This window comes from Drosophila subpulchrella, chromosome 3R (assembly GCF_014743375.2).
Source record: "Drosophila subpulchrella strain 33 F10 #4 breed RU33 chromosome 3R, RU_Dsub_v1.1 Primary Assembly, whole genome shotgun sequence".
NCBI lineage: Eukaryota > Metazoa > Arthropoda > Insecta > Diptera > Drosophilidae > Drosophila > Drosophila subpulchrella.
Window position 1 is genome coordinate 6,201,791 of NC_050609.1, and position 18,569 is coordinate 6,220,359.

The following is an 18,569-nucleotide window of genomic DNA, read 5'->3' on the forward strand; positions in this document are numbered from 1 at the left end:
GGGAAAGCATTAGTAACAAAGCAATAGGCTTCTCCTGCGCGGTGGACTCTTACTTTTGGTGTAGCTCTCAAAGATCTTCAGGATGCTGGTGCGACTAGACTTGGCCGCCAGTTTAATGGGCGTGCGTCCGCAGTGGTCCGACTTGTAGGGATTGGCTCCGAACTGGAGCAGGGCAATCACGCACTTTTCGTGACCCTCCTGGGCTGAGATGCCCAGCGCAGTGGCTCCCTGCTTGCAGGCGTGATCCGCCAGAGCTCCGTAGTAGAGCAGGATGTTCATCACGTCGTGATTGCCCTGCCAGGCGCAGGAGTGCAGTGGCGTGCGGGCCTCCAAGTCCATGGAGTTCACATCCGCACCGGCCTCGATCAGGGTCTTGACCATATCGGCATGACCCTGCCAGGCGGCCACATGCAGAGCCGTTCGTCCCTCGCTGTCCGGAATGTTCACATCCACATTGGTCATATCCAGCAGATACTTGACTATCTCCAGCTTGTTCTCCAGCGCCAGGATGTAGAGAGTGGTGCGGGAGTCCGCATCCTTTGAGTTGACATCGCAGCAGAACTTCAGCAGATACTCCACGGTGTCCATGTGGCCCTCCAGACAGGAAAGCCGGAAGGCGGTCTTGCCATCGTGGGCCTTCTGGTCCACAAAGCTCGAGTGGATGTCCAGCAGAGCCTGGACGCAGTGGAGTCGTCCCTCCTGAGCAGCCAGGTGCAAGGCGGTCTTTCCCTCGTTGTCGCACTCATCGATCTTGGCCCCCGATTCCAGCAGCTGCAGACAAACCTCGTGGAACCCCTCGAAGGCGGCGTAGTGCAGCGGCGTCCAGCCGGCATTATCCCTGTGCGTCTCATCCAATCCCCGATCAAGCAGCTGCCGCACCGTCTCCACATTTCCCTGGGCGGCACCAATGCTCAGCACCGTTCGGCCCTCGGAGTCCATGCAATCGATGCCGCAGCCCCAGAAGAGCAGCAACTTGACCACGGTGGCGTGTCCCGCCGTGCAGGCTGCCCACAATGGAGTGCGTCCCATGAAGTCAGCGAGATCCGGATCGGCGGCGTTCTCCAAGAGCAGTTCGCACACCTCGGCGTTGCCCTCGAAGGAGCTGACCAGCAGTGGCGACATGCCATCGTTGTCCAACTGATCCGTATTGGCGCCATGATCTAGGAGTGTAGAGATGACCTTACTATATCCGGACGACCCGCACAGGGCTGCCACGCACAGAGCACTGCGTCCGTCCAGATCCAAGTGATTGACATTAGCACCGTTCTCGAGGAGAATCTCAACGATGTCATAGTGACCCATGTAGGAGGCGGCTATCAGAGAAGTGCGTCCCTGACGATCCACCGAGTTGACATCCGCCCCCGACTCAATCAGCAGCTTCAGGATGTCCTCGTGGCCACTCCAGGCGGCGGCTCTTAGTGCCGTTCGTCCCTCCTTATCCGCCAGATCGATCTTACAAGCGGGTTGAGCTATCAGCAGGCGCACCACCTCACTGTGTCCTCCCCAGGAGGCGGATCTCAGGGGAGTCCAGCCATCGCGATCGGCATGGTTGACATCCACCCGCTTCATCCGACCAGTTCCATCGTTGCAGGGCTGGGAGAAGCTCAATAGCAGCTTCACCACCTCCAGATGTCCATTCCTGGCGGCTATATTCAGGGCAGTTTGACCATTGTAATCCTCAATCTCCAGATCGATGGGACTCTTGCAGGCATTGAGGGCCCGTTCCAGCAGCTGATGATTGCCATCGTTGGCCAGGATGTGGATCAAGGCCTTGCCCTTGTGCAGCTCAATGTGATGGGAATCGGAGAGCTGGTGCAGGGTGCTCGAGGCATTCTCATCCTGGCTCTCGGCCGGTGGCTCACTGTGCTCCGAGGGACTGCCAGCCCGCTGGGTCTCCATCAGGCAGCTCTTCTCGCTGGACAGCAAAAGATCGGCCAGCTCAAAGTCTATATTCTGGGATTTCTCCGAGAGTTCCGGCGACATTAGAGAGGACTCACAGGAGTTCTGGGACTCCGCGTTGTTGATTCCCGTCTCGATGAGCAGTTTTAGCATTTTGGCGTCCGTGGGCAGGCTGGGTTTGAAGAAATCGCAGAGGAACTGGGCGAAGGGTTCGCTCAGCTCGCTGGCCAGGAAGCGTTCCAACATAGCCCGCGTCTTGGGCAGGAAGTTCATGTCGTACTTGAAGTCATGCTCGCACTGGGCACAGCAGTTCATTTGGTTCGTGTAGAAGCAGTCGCTTAGGTTAAGTCGCGATTCGAGCAGCATCAGGATGAGATCCAGGTCGACGTGTCGGCTGGTTAGATACTCACCCGATCGGATAAGATGGTAGGCAAACTTACGCACCGTATTCGCGCAGAGGGTATCGGCAACTAGGAGATAGTACATGGAGATCATGACATGGCCCTCGTTCACGTCGCAGATGAACTTCTTGGTGGCGAACTTGACGTCCACCAGCCAGTCGGCAAAGGAGTTGTGGAAGATCTTTAGGCGCTGGGCATTGGAGTCATAGGCCAGGATGTTTCTCATCAGCTGCAGACGCTTCTCGAACTCCTGGCAATCGATGGTGTAGTTGTGGGTGCGAAGGCAGTTGAACAGGAAGAGCTTGTCCACGTAGCCGGAGGAGGCCAACAGTACATTTAGCAGGGGTCGGATCTTCATGTACTGTTTTTTGTTAAAGGACTTCTGGCAAATGTATAAGTACAATCCGTTCAGGGTGCATGGGATCAGCTTGATCTCCCGGAAGCTAAAGAAGTTGTCCTTGATGCCGTGGAGTACCTTCTCCAGGTAGAGGATGCAGCCGTTCGACTTGATGTAAAGCTGGTGGAGCGACTCGATGATCTCCTTGGTCAACATGATGCTGTCCTTGAAGTCTGAGTTTAGTCGGTTGATAATGTACTCCTGCACATCCTTGACCACGTGGGATTTGCGCAGGTCATCCAAAGTGATCTTCTTAAAACCCGTGAACATTTTGGTGATCTGCTTGGTCTGCTTCTTGGTGGTGCATACCAGGAAGAGCCACTTGGGGAAGAGGTGGATGTGATTGGACAGTAGCTCCGCCACATTGCGGCTCTTGTGATTGGTGGCTGTGCCCCTTCCTCCTTTCAAAGTGGATATCAGGTTGCCCTCGTTGATGTAGTTCTCGTCAATGGAATCGATCAGCAGGAGTAAAGCCGTCTTTGGAGGAGTGAGTTCTAGCAGGGGAAACAGAAAGGCCTTCTTGAAGCACTCATCCGGATTCTTTTCGATGTTGTCCACACTGAGGCACTCGAGGATCTCCGGATTGGAGAGCAGCAGTTCGTAGTAGCCATCGGCTATGATGGTGCGACAGCTCTTGGTTTTGGGCAGTGGTGGAGGCAGGGTATTGGTGCTCATCCGGGGCTTCTCACCGGGCACTGGTGGTGGTTGCTGCTGGGGTTCCTCCACCTCCTCTTCATCCTGCTTGCCATTAACTTTGGTCTCTGTGAAGTCAATGAGGGGTTCGGTTGAGCTATCAGCTGCCGCTTCGGCTTCGGGCTCTGTCTCCTTGCCTCCATCCTGATTGGATTTACACAACTGCTCCTTGAGTATCTCATTCAACTCCTTTTCCGCCTCGGGTTTATCTTCCTCTTTATCCTCCTTAATGGTTTGTGGCTCCTCCACCTTATCATCCTTAATGGCTGCTTCGATTTCGTGCTTCTCCTGGTCCGTGTTGAGATCGGCTATGTCCTCGCCACCACCCTGCTGGATAGACTGACCTCCTCCATTGCTGATGGTGGCCAGCTTGGAGGGAGAGAGCACACCGCTGCCGGAACGACCCCGCTTGACGGGAATCTTGGACTTGGTCTTCGCAGGACTCGACTTGGTGGCCGGCTCCTTGGGTTCCTGAGATTGCTGCTTCTGCTGCTCCTTTTCGCTGCCCAAGTCCTTGTCCTGCTCGGCATCTCCTCGTTCCCTGGAGGCACGTTTTGGTGGATGTGTTCCATAGTTACCGCCAGCCTTCTCATCCGGTTTCACTGCATCCGCGTCGACTATCTGCAATGGAGCCGGCTCCGATTGCTGACGCGTGAGGCTAGTCCTGGTGGTGGCCTTGTTGACCGTGGAGGTGCGCTGTGACTGAAAGTTATCCAGCTCCTTGGTGTCCAACTCACTGGCTCCCCGCTTGAGCTCCTCGATCAGCAGCTCCTCAGCATTCTCACTCAGACTGATGTTGTTCATGGCCTCGTCAAGCTTGAATTCCTGCTGCTGGGCCTCATCGCGCAGGAAGGAGAAGCCCTCGTCGATGATCCGCTGGCTCTCATCCCGGCTGATCAGCGAGGCATGGCTGAGCAACTGCAGCACGATCTTCCTCATGAACAGCGACAGGCTGTGGCACTCAGGATTCTGGGACTCGATGAGGTAGCAGGCCAGTAGCTTCCTGTTCAGGATGCCCTTGGTTCCGGAGTTGCCCTTCATGATGGCCTGGCAGATGGAGGTCTTTCCGGAGCCATTCGAGCCGAGCACCAGGCAGCCATTGTAGCTGGAACTCGAAATGGCCGCCGCCTTGGCCCTCGCGGATACATAGCTGGAGGAGGCTGCTCCCAGAGCCACCGGCACCGGCTTCTTGCCTGCCGTTCGCTGTTCCAAGCACAGGGCAATCTTCTTTAGCACCCACTCGCGATGAATGTAAACGGTGCTCACTATTCGATTGTTGGGCTCCAGACCTCCACTGTGAACTAGTCCATTGACCTCCTTATCCGGCGACACCTTGCGTTGCATCAGAGCCTCCAGGTTGCCATCCGTATCTTCAGACGGCTGGGGTTTTACTCCACCCGCCGCCTCTTGGCCATCCTCCTCGGGCGCTGATCCTCCATTGGTCTCCCCATTCGACTGGTGGGCCACATCCTGGGGGAAATTTTGCTGCACCAGGTTGGCAAAGTGCTCCTCCCGCGCCAGATTCGAGAAGCTGGCATTGGGACAGTCGCGTCCTGTGATCTCCAGCTTCTTCTGCAGCTGAGTGGTGTCCTTGAGGAAGTTCAAGATGCGCCGATCCTCCAGATGCTGATTGGCTGTGCCAGGTGGCTGCTGCTGATTGCTGCTGTACTTGGAACCCGAGGCACAGCCATCCACTCCCAGTCCCCCCTGGCCATCGTCCTCGTCCGCATCTAGATCAGTTATCTGAACGGGATTGCCATTGCGGGCACTGGCCAAGCGATTGGAGTCCCGGAAGTTGGACAACTTGGTCTCCGGATTCCCGGAACGACTTCTTTCGCCGCTCTTATAACGATCGGATTTTCGCAGGGGTGTGGCATACAACATCTCCTTGGGCATGTTGTTGGTTACAGAGGTTGCCGGCGGAAGGTTCTTATTAATCGCCGCTGATGCGGAATTGCAGTTCCCAATGGAGTTGGCATTGGGATTCGCCGTGGATGACTTCTGCTGCTGCATCTTGCGCACCGAATCGTTGTACATCGCCTGACAGGGCAGATTTTCGTAGATGTCATTGCGCAGATTATCGTTGTCCGTGTGCTTAGACATTGTGGCTTGGTTGGTAGCCTGGTTTCGAGCTCCTCTACAGGATGTGCGTAATCCGTTTGCCAACTGTCTGGTCGGCTCCCAGCTCTCAGCTCCCGGGTTCGTTGGCTTCTTGGCTCTGTGTGTCTGCCTTTCACTTAAGCCGCTCCTCGGTTGACTGCAAATGAAGAGAAGACAGGGGAAATGGGCTTAGTTTTATCACTTTAATATGCACCGACTCTCAAAACTAATCGTTGGAAGCGAATGCCAAATGGTTTAATTGCTTTTTATGAAGAGATCAGTGGATGTTGGGTAACTAGTTGGGTAGTTCGGTAAATTGCATTTTAATTTGATTACGGATGGGTAGTTAAATTTATTGAGATATCAGGCAATGGCTAGTAAACTCGGAAAGTACCGTTCAATTAATGAAGCGGTTAGCTTTACAATCCAAAATAGTCAATATAAGGAGTTGCCTTCCTAGCCCGAAGTCTGCCGGTATAACATTAACCTATGTATTTACAAATTTAAGAAAATTAAATGTTATGTTTTTTAAAGCTATACAACTATTAAAGGCATTTCTTCCTCGTTAGCTTCTTCCTCGTTAGTTCCATTATATCCTTAAGATAACTGAAATTACCTATTCCCCATCGCCATCTACATTTTAGCTTTTATGTGCCCTTACTTGAACTTAACTAGCACTTTCTTCTGCCACGTTTTCCAGTGGCTTCACTTTTTTAACATCCTGCAAACAATTGACCTGATTTCTATACATTTTTAACCCTTTGGCAGCTGGCCTCCTCGAGCTCCTCCATGCTCCTCCTGCTCCCAGCCATTCACCTCATCCACACCATCGGCCCCATCCACATAAAAATCCACACCCACTTCGCTGTGCACACAAAAATACATATACTTGTCATCATTTTTCCTGCGCTTGTCTTTACGCGCAGTGTCTTTTGTTCTCGGGGCTTTTGCTTTTGCTTTTGCTATGCTTTTTGCCATATCTAAGCTTACATGCCATTTATGTGCGTCGTTGAGGAGGATGGTTTGTGCGAGGCACCTACACATCGCTGTGTAAATAATGTTCTTCATGCCACAAAGTTTTTATTTTAAACTTCAATTTACTCGTTGAGTCTGATGGGATGGGTGATTCTGCAATGTAACTAATGATACGTCCCAGCACGCTTGTTGTGCAACTTGCAGACAGAAATGGAGCAAATTCAGCACGTTCTCTTGGTCCTCCGATGGCGAGGCCACAAAACTCTAGCCGTAAAAAAAGAATCCGGGCCAAGTGAAATGAATGATTTACGCCTGATGCAAAGAGGGGAAAAAGCCATTTCCCAAAATGACAGTGAGGAAAGGAGCGACGATGGATGGATTACCATAATGTTGGCCAGTCAGCTGTAAAATCCATTGATTGAACGGGTGATGGGATGGAACAGGTAGACGGGATAACAGGCGAGGGAGGAACAGGAACGCCAGGAGCGCCAGGATCAGGAAAGTCAAATGGAAATGGTCCGGACTGGCGACACATCAGCTTCCTGACCGCGATGGCACGTGAGTGCTCTTGCTTTTCCTCTGCTTTTCATCTGCTTTTGGCACTGCGGCCGTTTAACCGTAATTATTGGATGGATGCCCGCATTGTTCAACCCGGTTTGCCGGGTGCCACCGCGGTTTTCCGCCAACCATCCCCATATCCCCCTATTAACCCATCCACCCACTAAGGGCCACAACAATTCAGCACGTACAAAGTTGCATTTGACTTTGCCACATTCGAGTATCGCACGTTTTCCTCACTTCTCCCCTTTTTTATGGCCACCAAATTGATTCGCCATTGTAAATGAAAATGTCTGTGATTTCGAATCGGATTTTAAAGATCTCGAACAACGCTGAAAATGTGCTAATTATGCAAGTTTAATGGCTTTTCCGAGACGAGTGCGTGTTGCATGGAAACCTAGAAGGAATAAAATAGGGGGAGCAACCCCACAGCTAATTGCAATTCCTACAGCTCGGCATAAGTTTTGCCTTCGAAAACTTGACAAGCTGGCAGACCGTGTAACTCCCTCGATAAAGTTTTCTTTTTCTCCCGTTTTTTTTTTTTCGTAGTTTCCAAAGTTTAATTGATGTTCACCATGGCAATTATGCTAATTAAACGCACAGAGCCAATCACGCATTGTAAGTGAACCAAATATTTTGCATACGTATAACTCAGCTGTTCGGAATTTTCCATATCGCTCGCACATTGTAAATGTCTATAAACAGGGGAAAAAATGTTAAACAAATGGCGAGCAAGTGATTTAATTAAATGGGCAAATGTATACACATTTATTTGTTGCCCCCAAACACATTGGAAGTAATCAGACAAGTCGGCAAGCCACATGGGGCATGCTTTTGCACAGACATCTGGATCTGGGGCTTGAAATATATACATCTTATATATATTTTTTGTTTTCTGCGGCTGGCAGCTGGGTGAACTTGAGCCAAGGCGGCGTGGGAATATTTTGCCTGCTGCCGTGGGCTCACAAAAAAATGCAAATGGGAATTTTTCGCCTGGAAAAACAGCTCGGCCCCGCCCAAAAATAAAAAAAGATGGAAAACCCCAAGAAGAAAAGGAAGCCAGTGGTCGGTCGGTTTGGGACGTAATTGAAATGTTGCATCCACAGACAGGCGTTTAATGCACTTCACATTTACATTTACATTTACCGCCTGCCTGGCATTCAAAAGGATGCAGACAGGAAGTACTCCATTAATTTGTATTTACATATTTGGGCTTCGCATTTTACTCTTTGGTTGGCTGAATGGCTTTTTATAATTTTTTGCGCCCTGCTCATGTTTAAATAATAACTCTCTGACTTGTTGACTTGCTCAATTATTCAGGCAATAACTTTTCGTAAACAAAATATATTCCATGCATGGCAAACAGTCTGCAGGCGCAAATAAATGTATGCAAACCGAGTTAGATAAAAACATATAACCTGTGTATATATTTATTGCATGTCTGGGTGGCTGCCACGATTCATCAGTGCGACAATTGAGAGTGCAAATACTAAATCAAATATTGCATCAAATTGTTTGCGAGGAAGCGGCGGAAAAAAGTAAAAATCAAGCGAAATACGCTGTACGTGCAGAATCATGTGAAAAAAACAGCGGCACAAGCAGCTTAGAGGCAACCAGAGTTTGCGAAACTCAGGAGCACTTCCGTATCGATTTTCAGATTTTCAGGCTCCCTCGACTGCAAGCCATGACAAATGATGCTGAAAAAGGGGGAAAGCTGAACTGAAACTCTGCATACTCTGCAAAAAAGTTGAAAACTTGAAAAATAAATATCTTAAATGCTGATCAATGGGATAAATGTTCGGTGAGAAGAAACTTTATCCTATCAAAAATAAAATATGTTTTAGGTAACTAATACACATCAGAGATTTTCAGGTGAAAAACTCAAAGAGAAAATGATAATAAATATCTTAAATTATGAACAATGGGCTAGCAATTCCGTGAAGATAAAAGTTTATCCTAGAATTTTCCAATTGATAATAATATGTATTATAACTTCACTGACTTTTCCCTTCCAATCCTTTTCCGATTTTCCAGGTGACAAGACAATTCCTTTTTGGTTATTATATAACCCATTTAAAAAAGAGAATAAAATCGTTTGAAATCAAAGCGAATGCTCTGGGCTCCGCTTACAGATGCGCTTAATTTCGTTATACAATGCCACTGGAGGATGAGCAATTCCCCACCTTCTAAACAACCTAAGGACTCCCAGTGGGATAGGTTCGGGTTCGGGTTTGGGTTTTCCTTTTGCAGCTTGGAACGTGCCCAAAACCAATGGCATTGTGTACGGGTAGCTGTGGGCTGGCTTTCGGTGCCCGTCTATCCCACTTCTCCAACATTTGCGGCTGCACCGGAAGCGGATTCAATGCGGGCATCGGAAAGGACAATGGTGTGTACACGGTGCAGCAGCATCACAAATGGGAACAGGATGTCACAGAGCTAGCAGGATGCGATGTCCGTGGACCCTCGGGATGAACGCTTAATTAAACTTAAATTTTTCATGCCTCCGTAAATGCAGTTTATGCATTCACAGGACATGATGGCTATATGAAAATGAGAATCCTGTATAAGGATGAACATTAAGCCCGACACTGCCGCCATCATCATCATCATCACCGTCATCGTTCTTGGCAGGGATTTTTGTGTAATATCCTTGCCCTCCTTTGCTCCTTGGCATGCCACTCCAACTTCCTGTCTGCCATGCATTTTTCAACACTCTCCCGGAAAATGAACACACAAAGCGCAGCACACACAATTTCGGGGAAAATACAAGAATTCTTAAGTGCCGAAATAAAATGAACAGAGGGCCCATGCCATGGCGTGCCTTTTACTTTACGCGATTTTCAAACTTGTGATACATTTATTTACTTTGAAAAGTAATACCGCTGAGCGCCATATGATGAACTGGAAAACGCCCATTTTTTTTTATTCTAGCTGCTTTCTTCTCTATGGAATGATGACTCTTTTTGGCAGCTGGCCAAGGCCGAAAGTCTGGTTATTGTTTTAAGACAAAGTGCGTACCAATTAAACTCACAAAGCATATGAATTATTCGAGTCATGCTTTCCTAACGACTGCAATCGCATTTGTTTTCCATTCTCTGTTATCAGGCAGCTGCATTGTATCTACATATTGAAAAGCTTGCCCCTGGCAACGCTCTCCTCTGGTTTATCTGTGTCAACTGCCTTGTTCGCTGTCTGTTTTTGCTCCCAGCCAACATATTGACATCGTTTTTTGACAAACACTATATGCCCCCGATGTCACCTTTTCAGCTGAACTACACCCGACCTCACACTCCGCCCCTTGATGATGATGCCTGTGAGCTCCGCCCGGAAAATGCAGGCACACGCACTTGCCTCTTGGCATTTCCGCCGCCCTTATTCCGCTCAGTTTCCCTGTATCCGCTCCATGGTTCGGGGTTTGCCTTTCAATAACTGCGTGCCGTCTTGTGTAAATGTCATCGGACACACTGGAACAAAATAGGTCTCTATATGATTATAATAACAATTGGATTGGAACTGTTTGTGGTCACTGCTGTAAGATTATACAGTAAAAACTTGGAAGCTAGAGCCCTACTGCTTTGTGCTCTACATTGATCCTTGAAATTGTAAGGAGAGCTTTTCTATATATAGAAGCAGTGGAGGATCCAGTTTTTAGTTGTGGGGAGATATATAAACCAAATTTCTTAAGTAGAAATCAAAAATGTGGAATAAAATACTGTTACATATACTTTTGAACCCGGGGGGAATCTTTCCCCTATATCCCCTTCGTGGATCCGATCACGTATATAAGATAGGATGATTTAATATCACTCAATGTTGGTACTATATTATACGATATGGTCCTAACAGAAATAATAAAAAAGTTAAGTTCTCTTATTTATAATATAATGGGTAATAAACTCTCAGCGAAAACGTATCCCCCAAAGTCACAACCATTTTTTCCCCGTGCATCGGCAAAACCTGCCAAAGAAGTCTGAAAAAGTTGTTGGATTTGGGTTATGTTCCATGTGTGTGCCGAGCAACATTTAATCAAATTAATACACACACAGCCAACGCAACTGGGACAGAAGGACCCGGCTGTCCTGACAGCTGCCTGACATTTTACAACCTTGTCCTTTCCGCCGTTTATTGATGAATGAGCAGGAGTGGCTGTGGGTTGTTGGGAATAAAAGGAAAGGGAAGGAAAATTGAGTAGTGGTGCTGGAAGGCATGAATACGAAATTTAATTCATGGCCTCTTTTTTGTGTAAACTTTAAGGGGAACTTGTGCTCGGGCCCAAGTTGCCTTTCATTACACTGACTTGCAATCTAATTGAACTGAATACGAAAAGCTGACAGAATGTCTGAAAGGATGAAAGGGCATTGGCAAGTAGCTTTTCGGTGCTGGCCAAAAAGAAAACGGAATTAATTCGATCGGAGGAGCAGCAGAGCATGTCCATGTCCAGACCAAGGACTCTTTTGCCATCGCCCAGAACGTAGGGCACATTTAGCTCAATTAAAGTGGAGTGCAGGAACACGTTGTATTCCGTTGTCTGGCATCCTAAGCTCAGGTTTAATTAATGTTTCTACTGATTACAAAGAGGATGGTTCTAGGGAGCAGCACAAGGACCCAGTCGCCCCTCCAAGTATCCACTAACAAATGACCCTCGTTTTGGCATTGATTTACCCATGTTGTCGCCGTTGTCGCTGGAATTTTCTTTTTTTTTCAGCGGAAAAAGGAGAGGAAGAAAATCGCGGAGAAAATCGAAAATGTGGGGGGTGCGTGTGCACTTTGGGTCAGCTTATTGTCACTTAATTGCAGAATTTCCGCTGGTCAAGTGCAAGAATTCAACTTGACATTAAGTGAGCTGCCAGACTGGATTATGTGCGAATAACCTCAACCTAGAACAAAGACGGCAAGTGTCGACTAAAGAGCACTTGAAAACATGATGAGTGCTATCAGTGTGATAACAGCTATTGCCTCAAGATATTCTGCCACTTGTTGTTTAAACTTATTAGGCAGATATCACAAAAGAGATAAAATCAAAAACAATTGAAGTTAATGGAGCTAAATGACAAGCAGAATTAGGTTTAATGTGTATTTACAGTTTGTAATCCAATTAGTTGATTGTGCCGCACAAAATTACCTGTATACATTTAAGTGATTCAATTGAATATTCCATTCTCCTATATGGTAAACAAATCATTTGCTACTCGAATATTGAAAAAGTGATACAAATATCTGCCCTAATTGGGTAAAAATCAATAAGCCACATAAGCGGGTGCTTATAAATGATCAACCGATTTGGATTGCCCTAATGAAGCATGTAATCATAGCGTGGCATCAATTTGGGCCAGCGAAGTGTTAACCAGCTGCCTCCATCTCCACCTCCGCCGTCTTCCCAACTTATGGGCTAAGTGAACTTTCGTGATGGATGACGCTAATTCCGGAGGCAGGTGGCAGAACCATCAGGTCTACGAGATGGAGATGCTAATCAAAATCAACAACACCCAAATGAGCAACGTACGCCACTCAAAATACTGAGGTCCAGGTATAACGCACCAAGCCCAAACTCGTCTTCTGATAAAGTTTTAAATTTACCAGGCAAGCTTAGATTATATTTTGTTGGTTTTCCTGTCAAGCGTAAATTGAATCGGAGCAGAAGATTTACCAGGATGCAGGAAGCAGAGGAAAAAGGCTTAACTAAATTGAGGTTTTTGACATGGCCTGGATTTAAAGCAGAGATTTTGTGCTAGTTTTTCGACAGCAAATTGGCAGGCTTCTTTAGAAGTATACCAATGAAAATGTAGAATGGTTTTATAAATAATTTCCCAATAGAATGATGTTTAAATATTAGGTTGTGGTGATTGCGTGATTTAGACCAATAAAGAACACAACGAAGACTCTTAAATAAAATTCCTTAAAAATTGCTTTTCGACAGTAAAATGGCAAGCTTCTTTGAAAAGTATACCAAGGAAAATTTATTACGGTTTTATAAAACATTTTCCCATAGAGTGATGTTTAAAGTATTAGGTTGTAGTGAAACCAACTATGGAAGTATAAAGACTTTTAATGAAATTCCTTAATAAGGAACTGTTAAATGTTGTTTTATAACTTTTAGTTATAAAGTTATTTGCTATCTCTGTGGCGTACTTTTTGCCATTCCGGAATTTTGCCTTTCCGGAAGTTGGCACACTTTCGACCTTGGGCAGGGCACAACCCGTAGCGCCGTACCAGCTTGAAACGCGATAACAACAATAGCGGATCGCATAAATTACAGCGCTCCTCCATTAGCATGTAAATACATATATATTTCCACCATCGCACCAACAGACACGCCTCCAACCACTCAGTTCCTGCCCCACGCAAAAAGTGGATGCGACAGTGACAACGCTCATATTTAACTCTCCACATATTGCATATTTTATTTAATTTATTGCTGCACATATTTTGATGGCAATGCATGTGGATGGGGCACGTGTTTTGTGTTGGGGTTTCGTTTGGGGCTGGAACCGAGAAGCTTAGATTGTGGCGAATCGGAATTGGAATTGTGTCAGTTGAACAGTTGGGCATGGTCATGGCATCCTATATGTCCGGCGCGTGTTGTTGTCGTACTTGATATTCATTTCAAGCGGGGCAAGAAACGCTCGCCAAACAGTGAGTAAACATAGGGGAAAAATAAAATACAGAGAGAAAAAATATTTATAAATTTATATGGCGAATTTTGGGTTATATCATTGAATTTTATATATTTTGATAGGGAAATTTAAGGGAGTTAAGTTACCCTTTAAACATTGCAGCTTTGAAAATGCAATTTTTAGGAATTAAGCGATTTAATATTTTATGGTCACACCAAATGTATTATTTTAACGATTATAATAAGATTGAATATTAAATATTTTCAAAAATTAATTCCAGGAAATTATGTAGGACTCCAAACAGTGATATATTTTTATTATATCTGCTTAAAACCCAAAATATTACAAAATGTGGTCACACTAAGAATCATTTAACTCCATAAAGTTGAATTTTAACCTATTTAAAACTTTAAACCTAAAACAATTTAAAAATTTTCTTCTTTTTGTAACCTTTTGCATTTAATTAATATAATTCAATAACACTTAATTTTTTTCCATGTACCTTGCTGTTATCGCTCAACACCAGCTTAAATTTTAACTGCCATGCGAACAATGTTTTGCCACTGTTCGGCCCCAGAGTTTTACTTTTTTATAGGGTTTCATTCGCTGGCCATATATTTCAAAGAAACGACAGCCGTGGGAGCCATGCAAATGCCCCCTTCCAAAGTCCGTCAATTGGTCACTTGATACACATTTCGTTCGCTGCCACAATTGCATTTTCATCCTGACTGGTTTTTTTTTTCCCTCTTGGCCGACAGTGGTTACTCACTGCTTTTGGCTAATTAATGCGAGTGATGTGCAAATTAAAATGCTGTTTAGCCAGTGTCAGTTGCAGCTGTCGGTCTCCTCGAAGTCATCTTTACTACTGTCCTGAAAACTACTTTTTTTCTGCAAGGCCTACGCTATTTTCTTGGCCAACTTGGAACTACTGGCCAACAGCACTTTGCATAATGTGAACTGAAGTCTCAACGGTGGCTTGCAGTTGTTTTCGTTTCTCGTATCGCTGGCGAATGTGGGTTAAATGCTTTTTGCGGCTGGTGACCGCAACTCAGTTGAGATTCTTTTCTGCTTTTGTTTCCCCAATGCAAATTTTCAATTTGCTGCAAAAGTTTTTCATTTAATTTAATTGAAACACTCAACAAATTGCGAATGCACTACGGAAAATGAAAGAAAATAAGAGCTTCGAGTAATACTAAAAATAAAGTCAATTATTTTGCAATTAAGAGCAGTTGACTTATTGCGGTTGGCGATAAAATGCAATTGAGAGTACTGAGTGTGGGTGGGTGGTTGGTTTGCTTGGTGGGTTCAATTGGCGCGGTCAGCTAATAAGCTTATGAGAAAAATACATTTTAAAAAAACTGGAATATTTTAAGTGCTGCCTACTTTTAATCTCTGCTGATTTGCGTTTGAATAGCCAACGAACCTTGTCTACACGGCGTATAAAAAGAAACCACAGTGATATGAGGGACCACTGCTTTTCTTTATATTACAGTGAGTAAACAAAGGAAATGCATTGCGCATACGCTCTGTAGTGCGTCATATTTTTGGTAGCATTGCCCGGCTATCCGAGTGTAAAATCTGTTTGTTTGTTATTTCAATTTGACTCTTTTTTCTTATCCTTTTTTTTGCAGGCCAGTGGGCGATGGCTAACTGCAATCTGAATTGTTAAAGCCACAAACGAGTTTGTTGCTCTCTATTTCTGTTTGGCTTGGTTTGCTGAATAATGAAAAGCCTGCGGGGAGACATGCTTGTAAGTAAACTTGTTTGCTGCTAAAAACTGCTAATAATTACAATCGAATTTCCGCCTACCGGCGAGTTGGCCAGTTAGTTGACTTAACTATGTCAACGCCGATAAGATTTGCATTTGGATTTGCATCACAAAGAGCAGAAACCGGAGGAGGCTGACTCTCGTTTCTCGTCTCGTTTCGACTGTCAGTCAATTATTTATGCCGACACTTTGTGCGGTTGGGAACTGCATGGGCAATGGGTAATGGGTAATGGGTAATTGGCAGGCAGGCATGGCGAACATGGTTAGCGGCACACGTGGCGTATGCGTAATGCGCTGCATGTTAATGCGTTGGCAAACAGCATTAATGCCAAATCCGCTGGCCGAGAACCGGGCAGACACGACCATAGACACCACCGCAAATAGTCCCCCCAAAAACCCTGTCCAATTAAATGGTTTTCGATTGGCGCTGCTGCAATTTGCTGATTTGGTAGTCCAATGCCAAAAGCGATGCATTTAATTGCAACCAAAGAGGAGTGGTTAGAGCCAAAATGCTGTGCTAATATTCTCGTAATTAAATTTCTAGTCAAGTGTGTACTTCTGAACTTCTTGCAACGGAAACGAAGAGCTCTTCGAATAATGACGAAACCCAACGGTTCAGATAAGCGCTATTATAGAAGTCGAGTAATCGATGAAGAATGCTTCACGTTGAGTCAACCGAAAAAAAAGAGAAATGACAAATGCGATTATGATGGGTAGAATGAAAAGTTTTGCGTACAAAGATTCCTTCCTGATTGGCGGCCATTGTTCTTGCCAAGTCCTAAGAAACTTACTCGAACAAACTTATTCAAAGCTTTCGCCTTATCGGTTTCGGTTTTAGCCAAGAAAAACAATGAAAAGGGAATAGAGAAGCCACTTGCCCACAAACAATTAGCTGAAGTGTGCGAGGCGATGTCATCGCAGTCATTGGCATTTTCCGACATTGCGGCCAAAGTCCATATGGGTAATACCCCTTATAATGCCCGTAAGACCCTGATAAACAACAACAGCAAACTGGCGCCATTTGGGGGCGTGGCCAGACAACTCGTTTGGTCCGGAAAAAATACGCACAGACCCATTCATTCATTCATTCATGCTACTTTTTTGGCCAGATTGTGCTGCTCTCGTTGTTCACGCTTCATTTGGCTATTATTTCTTACCACGCTTCATTTGCCGGTTTGTTTTTGCCTTGATTTGGCATTTTGGAGCAGGGAGTGCTAATTAACAGTTGGTTCCAAATCGCATACATTAACGTTGATATATTTATTGCCATAACTGTGCGGTGCCCGGCCATACTTATATATAGATTAAAGTCATTTAACTATAAGCCTCGATTGCCTCACTTTGACTGGGGGGCGAAAGAAAAATAAATAAATAAAAATAGCCAGAGTAATGAGTAAACAATTTGAGTATTGTGTTTGCTTTGGCATTAGCGTAGTGCAAAATGTGCCTCGCGCATACAGATTGCACAATTTTGGGTATTATAACAAAATTACAGACAGATTTTAATGGTGATGGCTGGTAATATCTATGTATCCTGCGGTCAGAATAGAAGCAGAGAAATTTCCACCAGCCAACAACTTCATTGGGGCAATAAAACAAAGCAATTAAAATGGCCTCCCGGAACCGACTGACGTATATGGGTCAGTTTGGCAAAAGTTTCGGCCACTTGTCGGCCAACTCGAGCAGTGAAAGGCCATTACAATGGCAATCGGCAAACTGAAGTGGCAGCTCGGCTAATGCAACCCGGGGTTGGGAAGTGTTACCCGTTCCCAGTTTCCAGTTCCCAGGCACTCTAAACTTTTGGTTTATTCCACACAATGGATGTGCCTAGGGTTGACAGACATACCCCCTTCCTACTTCCTAAATGGCTCAGTGCAAATTACATTTTTAATATGCACTAAAGAGGCGGAACAGTTTCAGCAGAATGAGTCAGCTTGCAGAGCTGTTTACGTAAGGATTTCTCCGGTTTATTGTCAACATTTTCCCCTTCCTTGTTTGCTTTTTTTTAAACTTATTCATCCACCGACTGGAGCCGTAAATTAAACAACATTTCTGTCACTTGACTTGGGTATTCATTCATTAATCAGGCCTCCTCCGTCGTCTATAGAAACTGAAATTGTCGCTGCTACACAATAAAGCTAAATGGAAATCCAAGAGATAGCAAGTTGGACACATCAGTTGTTGCAAAAAAGGGGGGGGCTGTGATGGAAAAATCCTCCAGCAACGCCACTGGGTGCTTGGGGGGGGGGTGACTATTTGAGTGGGCGAGACCACCCACACACAGATAGCCACACTTTCCATTGCGTAAATTGCCTGGGCGCCCATCGAAACGTGCCATTTGAGCTCTGCCATCGATGATAAATGTTCGCTGCATGTTGCACAAGCATGTTGCAATCGGCTATCAATGATGGTCTTCGAGATACCAAAGGGGGAGAATAAGTACAATGTATCCCATTAAAAGGCAACACACTTTCAAATCGAAAACTTTTCGATTCTTAAGTTCGTCTCGTAGCAACATAAACATAAAAATGACTTATAACGCCTGCATCATCAAAATCTGTACACAATTTTCGTTTCATATTTATCATATCCCAACATAAACTTTTACTTTTCAGTGTTTTTCCAGAAAGTTATAAACAAAAATTGAAAGTAAAATGATTATTTACTATTTTTTTTTAGCTTTTGTAAACACTGCATATTATAACATTTTAATTTTCCAAAATAAACAAAAATTGGAAAGTCTTCTCCCCAGACCAAAGGTTAAATTGCTGATCATAATAAATGATGTTTGTAAAAGTAGTACTACAAAACAAATTACGAATCACCATTCATTAGGAAGTTAAAGTGCCCTAATGGCTTTTGCCTCATTCCTCCTGGGCGCAAAAACGAATTAAGCAAATAGCTGAATTTATGAATATTTAGCTAAAGCTCTAAATAGACCCGCATTACGAACATTTTCGCTTTCACCTCACGCCTTTTGAGGCAGACACGAAATCCCTGACCTTTGCGGTGCCTTCCCTTGTATCCTCTTCCGCCCGCGAGTTAATTACAGCCCACGATCTCTGGATTTTCCTGGGGCAACCCAGCCCCCAACCTCCCCCACATTTTCCACCTCACAAAGGGCCCCATGGAATTTCCTTTCTGGCAGCAAAAGCTTCGTTAGC

At 45.4% G+C, this 18,569-nt stretch overlaps 1 protein-coding gene across 1 annotated transcript in view; it reads right to left on the bottom strand.

The window, feature by feature from the left end:
- LOC119563538 (ankyrin repeat domain-containing protein 50) overlaps positions 1-18,569 on the bottom strand; it is a 28,532-nt gene that overhangs the window by 2,703 nt on the left and 7,260 nt on the right. Inside the window, exon 2 of the mRNA XM_037877024.1 lies at positions 54-5,647. Coding sequence (XP_037732952.1) covers positions 54-5,493 — 5,440 coding nt within the window. The 5' untranslated portion in view covers positions 5,494-5,647. The remainder of the gene's footprint in view (positions 1-53; positions 5,648-18,569) is intronic.